We start from the raw sequence: 8,672 nt of genomic DNA on the forward strand, positions 1-8,672 counted from the left end.
AAAATGAATTTCCTGAAAGAGGATACTAAATTTTTCGTGGTCTTTCTCGTTACCTTTTCAAATAGCACTCATTGTTCATATTGCTGCCTAAACTAAATTAAATCCAGTTTCACAGCAGGCTCATCAACTCAACATTTGGGATTTGTTATATAAAATTTGTTGGCCCTGGAAGCTGCACATGTCTCGAACAACAAAAAACAAACAGCATTTGGTCGCCTTTGGAGGATTTGGATTGGCCAACAGCCTTCCTATTTGCATGCAATGGCCAATAAAACGCTTGCGGGCCTAGACTTGCAGTCACACTCAGGGGGTACTTCAATGACAGTTCGCACCCATTTGTTAATAGGGGTGCACCGTGACAAGAGTTCTCTTCACTGCCAAAAATTAGTTCAAGAGTTCATTAGTGGACCCCCGAATGCACGATGGTCAGTGAGAGGGTTAGAAACAACTTTGTTGCCCCAGTAACTGGGCCATTATCCGGACTCTCTTGCTGTCTCCTCCTCGTACTTTTAACCACCCCGAGAGCCGACGGCTTAACAGCCAAGTACTCCATCTCCGAAGAGGAGCCGCCCGGCACTGTGGTCGGAAACCTGGTGGCAGACCTGCAGCTGGAAGCAGCGGGCAGCTTCCGCCTGATGCAAAAGTCCAACTGGTCTCTGGTGGAAGTCGGCGAGAGCGACGGGCAGCTGACGGTCGGGGGCCGCATCGACCGGGAGCAACTGTGCCGCCAGCAGTCGGGGGCCGAGCCGTGCCTGTTGCTCTTCGACGTGGTGAACCTGTCCGGGGACAAGTTCCTGCTGATCCGCGTCGAGGTGCGAGTGCGGGACATCAACGACCACGCCCCCGAGTTCGGGCGCTCGGAGCTGCGGGTGGAAATCAGCGAGAGCTCGGCGCCGGGCACTCGCGTCCCGCTGGAGGCGGCTCTCGACGCCGACGTGGGCGCCAACTCGTTGCAGAAGTACCGGCTGTCGCCGAGCCGCCCTTTCGCGCTGGAGCTGCGCCGCGGCGCCGACGGACTCGCCCACGCCGAGCTGGTGCTGGTCGAGGCGCTGGACCGCGAGAGCCAGGCCGAGTTGGTGCTGCAGCTGGAGGCCGAGGACGGCGGCGACCCGCCGCGGACAGGGGCGGCCCTGCTCCGGGTCCGGGTGCTCGACTCCAACGACAACGGTCCGGCCTTCGAGCGCAGCTCGTTCGCGGTGGAGCTGCGGGAAGACGCGCCGCCCGGCTCGCTGCTGCTCCAGCTGGAGGCCGCCGACCCCGACCTGGGCCTCAACGGCGAGGTGGTCTACAGCTTCAGCCCGCAGCTGCCCGCTCCCGTCCGCCGCCTCTTCCGCCTCGACGCGCAGACGGGCCGGCTGAGCCTGGCCGGGCCGCTGGACCGAGAGAGCAGGGCGAGCTTCCAGCTGGAGGTGCGCGCCCACGACCGCGGGGTCCCGCCGAGCGCCGCCGCCGGCTGCACCGTCACCGTGCGCGTCCTCGACGTCAACGACAACGCGCCCGAGATCGGCATCGCGCCGCTGGCCCCGGGCGGCGGCCTGGCCTACATCAGCGAGGCGGCGGCGCCGGGCAGTCTGGTGGCGCTGGTCAGCACCTCGGACAGGGACTCGGGGGCCAACGGCCGCGTCTCCTGCTCGCTCTCCGGGCACGAGCACTTCGAGCTCCGGCCGGCCTACGGCTCCAGCCACATGGTGGTGACGGCGGCGCCGCTGGACCGGGAGCGGGCCGCCCAATACAACCTGACGCTGCTGGCCGAGGACCTGGGCGCCGAGCCGCGCCGCACCGTGCGCACCCTCACCGTGCGCCTGACCGACGAGAACGACAACGCGCCCGCCTTCTCCCGCCGCCTGCACCGAGTCTCCGTGCTGGAGAACAACCAGGCCGGCACCTACCTGACCACCGTGGTGGCCCGCGACCCCGACCTGGCCGTCAATGGCCGGGTCACCTACCGCTTGCTGGGACCCGGCTCGGCCCTGGCCTCGGTAGACCCGGCCAGCGGCGCCATCTACGCGCTGCGCTCCTTCGACCGCGAGTCGCTGCCCGAGGCCCAGCTCTTGCTGCAGGCCACCGACGGCGGTTCCCCGCCGCTCAGCAGTTCGGCCACCGTCCTCCTCACCGTGGCCGATCGCAACGACAACGCGCCGGTCATCACGCACCCGCCGGCGGGCAACGGCTCGTCGTGCGTCATCACGCTCCCGCGCGACGGCGGCGCCGGTTACCTGGCAACGCGCGTGCGGGCCCGGGACGCCGACGAAGGGGTGAACGCGAAGCTGAGCTTCCGGCTGCTGAGCGGCGCCCAGGCCGGGCTCTTCACCATCGACAGCGGCAGCGGCGAAATCAAGCTGGGCCGCCGGCCGCTCGGGCTCGGGCCCGGGGCCCTGCGGCTTGTCGTGGCCGTCAGTGACAGCGGCTGGCCCGCCCTGTCCGCCACCGCCACTCTGCAGTTCGCGGTGGCGGCGGCCGAGGCTGACGGGGGCAACGCGCCGCTGCGGCCGGAGAACCGGAGCTGGGACACATCGTTAGTGGTCATCGTGGTGCTGGCGGGCGGCTGCGCGGCCCTACTCATGGCCATTGTCGGAGTGGCGGCTACATGCCGGAGTGGCGGAAAGGGGACCAAATTCTCAGAGACTGTCCCGTTGCCCAAAGGTCGGCAGGCTGACCTCTCGGGAGGCCGCCGGCGGGAGGAAGCCACCGACCAGAGGGACAGCGAGCTTGCAGTCGGTGACTCGCTACTGAATTCGGCTCCTTCCCCGGCCAAGGATGAACTGGAAGTTGGTGATCTTCGCAGTTCCAAAGATCCGAGCATCCTCGAGGCGAATCCTAAAGTCACCGGAGAGGTAGGTAATTGGCTGTGATTTCCTAATAAAATGCATGAGTGAACATTTCACCTGCAGTCTTCTTGTTGATAATTTAATATTTAATGTTTTGTTCTGATAATAGGGATCATACACGTTCGTTTGTAAAGTTAGTCTAGTGCAGTTAACTTTGTGCTTTTTAGTGTTTTTCTTGAAGTTGGCCATGGTTTTGCTTTGGAATGGAAAATTTTGAATGTCGACTGTCCCATGTACAGTATATTGAAATAGGTTTGGAAGTATGATAGTTAATTTATACCCAGTTCTGATTACTAACTATACAGACATAATTAATAAGCCATCCCCAACTTTATCGTTCAAGGAATTAATTTCAAAGCGTCAGAATAAAGTAGGTTGGGGATTTCGTTGGCGATAATGCCGAATAGCATTAAGTGCCACCATTATTTCCAGCATTGAGTAGGTCTGGGTTCGTCCAGTGTGATCCGTTGCCTCAATTTGTGGATTATATTCCTGACTACTTGAAAATTATCAAAACTGGATCGCTACAGACGATCTTTGTCTGAAAACTTGGAGCTAAGTGGCAATAACCAGGTGGCATATTGTTTTTAGTTGACTTAAGTGAAGCAAGTGGGTGTGTCAAAACGAGCCCTGTCTACCTGTCAAGGCAGTTGAGATTTCGTCCCATTTCCTTGATATAAGTAATAGTTAAATAACTTTTATTTAAGTTTAGATAAAATCAAACTCCTTAATTTACTGCAAATGCAATTAAATTAATTAAAATCCAATTTGCTTTTTAAGCCTGATATGCAATTTTTGTGTAATGATCTAATTTGATGCAGAATCAGATTGCAGATTTCCTTGGACAATATCTAGACCAACTGTATTTTCTACGGCAAATTAGATCAGAAGGTCAAGTACTGTCAGAACAGAAGTGACAATATTAACATACAAGGCAAAATTGAATAAATCAAACTTGTTTCTCTTCACTAATGTTATTATTGGGAACATTGCAAAATGCACAATAGTAAAAAAAACCTGCTCAGGCATCTTGGATCCTCTAGGATTTTCTGGTTTGTTAAATAAAATTATTTAATCTTTTAAAATTGATGCAGTTTAGCTTTTGCCATTTTTACACTTTTGTCCAAGATAAATTTAATACTAGAAGCAGAATTAGGCCATTTGGCCCATTGAGTCTGCTTCACCATTTCATCATGGCAGATCTATTTCCCAATCAGCCCCAATCTTCTGCCTTCTCCCCTTCATGTCCTGACTACTCAAGAATCTATCATCATCTGCCTTAAATGCATTCGATGACTTGTCTTGACAGGTGCCAGTGGGAAACACTCTCTGGCTAAAGAAATACTTTCTAATCTCCTTTGTAAATCGATGTTCCTGTATGCTGAGGCTTTGTCTTCTGGTCCTAGACTCCCCCAAAACAGGAAATATCCTTTCCACACCCACTCCTTTGAGGCCATCCAACATTTGATAGGGTTCATTCTTCTGAATTTCAGTGAGTACAGACCCAAAACCATCAAACATTCCTTATATGATGAGCCTTTCAATCCTGGAGTCATTTTCGTAACCTTCTCCAATGTCAGCACATCCTTTCCAAGATAAGGGGCCCAAATCAGCTCACAATACTGCAAATGAGACCTCACCAGTGCCTTAAAGCCTCAGCGTTACATCCTTGCTTAACAGGTGAGGCAGAAAGTGTGGGGGTAGGGGGACAGAGTTAACACTTGAAGCTGAAGACCCTTCATAAGTACAAGGAAAGACTTGGTGCTTGTAACAGTTAACTTTCACTCTGAAGAGGTGTAGCCAAACAGCTTGGACAGCAAATTAATTCAATTTGGCATGAGAAAATTATTTCTATTCTATTTGCATATTAATAGTAAGCTAGTACGGTATTTGCCTCAAACATAAGGTGGATAATAATTTTCAGATATTTTGGAATAGTACTGGATTTTATTGTAGCTTATGTGGAAGAGTTTTCTTCATCTACTTTGTTTATGGTCTTGCCTTAAATGTAAGCTGTACAGTCAAGACAAATAAGAGGCATTATTTGTATATATATAATACTATATCAGACAGGAAATGGCTCTAGCAGAATTCAGTTGTTTGCACTCGTATATTAAGTTCTTGTAAGTGTATAATTTATCATTGTTTAATGGATGAAAGCATGATTTGGGCATACTGGTAAGCGCTGAATATAGGTTCCAACAGCATCTCATTTGAAACTGATGGAGTCATGCAGTTTCCTTTGTACAATCGTGGATTCATGCACAGCTGGAGTATATATTTGCTACAGTGAGTTTGTCATTTATGTGTAGAAGTAATCATTTTGCATTTTCTTCTGCACTGGTAACATGATTTTATATTCACAGGAAATCTTGTAAACTAATTGATATAATTACATGAAATATAATTTAGTGATTTATAATGTTTAATTTATTTGTGTTCGTGTTGTTTGTTTTAGAGCTTGATATTGGAGTCTAATCTTCATCATGGAACCTTCTGTGCAGTTACCATTCACCAAGACAGAAAGTAAGTAGCACATTCTAACATGTAGCTTTTTGTGTCCAAAGAGAATATGTGATGAAAACTGATTCTTTCCCTCAATTAATCTGCATTTTGAAATTAATATATTTAATTATTTCTCATCCTATGCAGATCCCAAGATGTATTTAGTGGAAAAGACAGCGGAAAAGGTGACAGTGACTTCAATGATAGTGATTCTGATATAAGTGGAGATGCAATGAGAAGAGGAAATCTAGCTATTGATCAAAGAGAAAATGGTAAATGCACCTTAATTATTTTGAAATTTTAAAACTGTCTACCCAGAATTTGTTTTATTTCTGTGCCCTAAAATATTGTTGCCATGTGACAAGTCTACATTTAGCTTTAAAGCTTTAAAACTTGCTTTATATTTATAAATCATTGACTTTTTGTATAATTTGTATATTCTATTCCATTTTAGAACTATCCTGTCTTGAAGAAAACCAATTGCCTTGTAGTTCTGCTCCACATTATAACTCCATATCTGAAATGGAAGAGTGCAGTGACTTATCTCCTCAGCTCAAACAGAGCTATATGGTTGCTTATTCTTCAATTCCTACTGCATTCTTACATTCATCATGTTCTACAGCAAAATCAGTTCTACAAGATCACCCCTTGAAATGCACTCACCAGTGTGGTCATACATCAAAGTCAGGACTTCAGACGTCTGAAATGGTTCTTTCCAGTGATTCTAGAAGATCAGTACATCCCTTTTGCCAACCAGTGATGCAAAGGCATAATAAAACAAACACTTCAGCACAAGGCACTAATGGACAAAGATACCAAACTAGGTATCTTAATATGGAACTCTCTGAAGTGGCAACTTCATTTTGAACTATTGACAATATTTTGGTTATCCTTGTCATTGTTCAGCCAAATATTCTCCTAGTATTGATATCGCTGTCATTAATTTGTCATTAAGTTTGTTCAATTTTCATGTTTTAAAAACCAAATGGGAGGGAAAGTTAACCAGACAATGTGACATATTGAAGTTTGACATTTGCATTGTGGAAATGGTTGGTGTGGGTAATAATTAGTCTGAATAAAATGATTAGAATAACATGAAAGAAATCTTGATCTGTGGGTTTTCTTTCATTCAAGTTGCTAAGTTAGTTTTCACGTGCAATGTTTGTAAATCATGTGTAATTCTTGCACAATGTTGGTGCTCTTTCTGTATATAGTTTTGTATATAGTTACAACATTTATCAGCATCATTTACTTTGATAATTGGACACATGGGCACACAATAAATGGTGCAGCAATGATTTGGTTTTAAAAAGTAGAAAGTAAGAGATGTATTTCATAGTTTTAATTTAAGTGGTGAATGCCAATTCTGTGTGATTATCTTTGATTCAATACCAAGTATTGTGTTCACTAAAATGGAAGATGCTGAGCAGCTGCAAAGCTTATTTTTCCCTACTCAGAGGGAGCGGGAAAAATAGAAGATTGCAGCCAATTCTTCTCTTGCTGTTCTAATAACACCACTTGTTTTACTATACCAATAGAAAAATTTAATAGGGAAACAAGAGGTTTGGGCAATGGGTAAAGTTCTTAAGAACTCTAAACTTATTTGTTAATGGTCCAAATTAAAAATAAATTCTTTTGTAAATAAATGTCATTATTTAAGATACCTTTTATTTGTTGCTTCTATAGATATTCTGTGATGTCTCAAGAACTGCCTTTTTGTACAAACATTTTACTAATAAATCATTTCTCTTTTGTATGTTATGGAATGCACTTTGTTTCAATACAAGTACAATTAGAAGAATTTCCTTTACATTGTGATCGCCTCTTTCTTGCACTGGGATGTTAATATTATAACAATCTCCCCATTATGCTCTAAATCAGGGGCTCCCAACCTGGGATCCTTGGCATAGGAAAGGTTGGGAAACCCTGCACTTGATGCAGAAGTTGTTTGAGCATCAGTTGGAGGGAAAGTGAAGAACCTTGCAAAGGTTCCTATATGTGGGATGTTTACCGTAGATTTCGCACTACAGAGCGCACCTGATTAAAAGCCGCTGGCTCTAATTTTAAAAAGAAAATCAATTTTGTACTTGTACAAGCCGCACCGGATTTTAGGCCGCACCGGATTTTCGGCTGCAGGTGTCCCACGTTGTAATATGAGATATTTACACAGAAAGATATTACACATGAGGATTTTTTAACTTTTAATTAAATCCATATGGTAACATAAACAAATACATATTGCAAATGCTTTTTTTCGAACCGTGCCTGTAACGCGGCTACTTTTAAATATACATACGTATCTGTAACACAAATTACGTTGCGTATACTTTTTTACTGAACAACATTCCAATATCTCCTAACGACTGGTAAAAAATATATATACTGCAGCCTACCAGGAAAAGTTATTGATCACCTTTAACTTAAAAGCAGCGTTCGCTCAGATCTAATGCCGCTCGCGTAATGCGCTCGCCCCCACCTTCCCGTTTATCGCAAACCGGTATTTCCCACAAGACGCGGCGAAACCGGATGTGACGTCTAGCATTCCGGGCTGTAGTACAGAAAACATACTAACAAATGAATTACTAAGCGAAAATATTATAAACTAAATAACTGCCATAAAGGCAGCACAATGCTTTTCTTCGAGTGTTTTCCATGTTGATGAGGGTGAGTACAAATGACTGATTTACAATAATTTAATTGTGAAAGTGCGCTTGATTTATCGTACAATTTCATTGGACCTCTGTGAACTACTCATTAATTTTATTGGTCTACTGTTACGAGGCAAAATGTTTTTGGCGGCATGAAAAAAAATCATGCATTAGCCGCACCGTAGTAAAGGCCGCAGTGTTCAAAGCTGTTCAAAATGTGGGAAAAAAGTAGCGGCTTATAATCCGACATCTACGGTATTTTGTTAAGTGCAACAAGGTGATGTTATTGTAGTTCTATATGTATCCAATTTTAAAAAATTGCTTTTTGACTGCATTTTTGTATTATAAAGTTCCAAAATAAGATTTAACAAACAAAATTTGACACAACGTACAGACATTTGAATGTACATAGTCGAATGCAGGGGTTCCCAACCTGGGGTCTGTGGACCCCTTGCTAAATGGTATTGGCCCATAGCATTACAAAAAGATCTAATGGTTTTTCAGGAAATTGTAGGGGAGAGGGAAGTAGGTTTGGAGATGGACTAATTTGACTTTATGTTCATTTTGTATGTTTTGTGAATATTCCAAGTACGTTCAGCTAAGTGTTTTTAGAAGTCTGCAGTGTAATGGAACCAATTTTTGCACAGCAATTTGTCAAAAACAACAATGTTATAATGACCAGGTCTTGAGG

General features: G+C 45.5%; 1 protein-coding gene across 1 annotated transcript; it reads left to right on the forward strand.

Moving 5' to 3' along the window:
• Nucleotides 1-422: 422 nt before the first annotated feature.
• On the forward strand, nt 423-7,089 carry LOC140726014 (protocadherin-8-like). The gene is made up of 4 exons (XM_073041912.1): nt 423-2,834; nt 5,287-5,354; nt 5,481-5,605; nt 5,788-7,089. The coding sequence occupies exons 1-4, from the start codon at nt 423-425 to the stop codon at nt 6,198-6,200; spliced, it is 3,018 nt and encodes a 1,005-aa protein (XP_072898013.1). The 3' UTR covers nt 6,201-7,089.
• Nucleotides 7,090-8,672: the final 1,583 nt, after the last annotated feature.

Source organism: Hemitrygon akajei, chromosome 4 (assembly GCF_048418815.1).
Source record: "Hemitrygon akajei chromosome 4, sHemAka1.3, whole genome shotgun sequence".
Taxonomy (NCBI): domain Eukaryota; kingdom Metazoa; phylum Chordata; class Chondrichthyes; order Myliobatiformes; family Dasyatidae; genus Hemitrygon; species Hemitrygon akajei.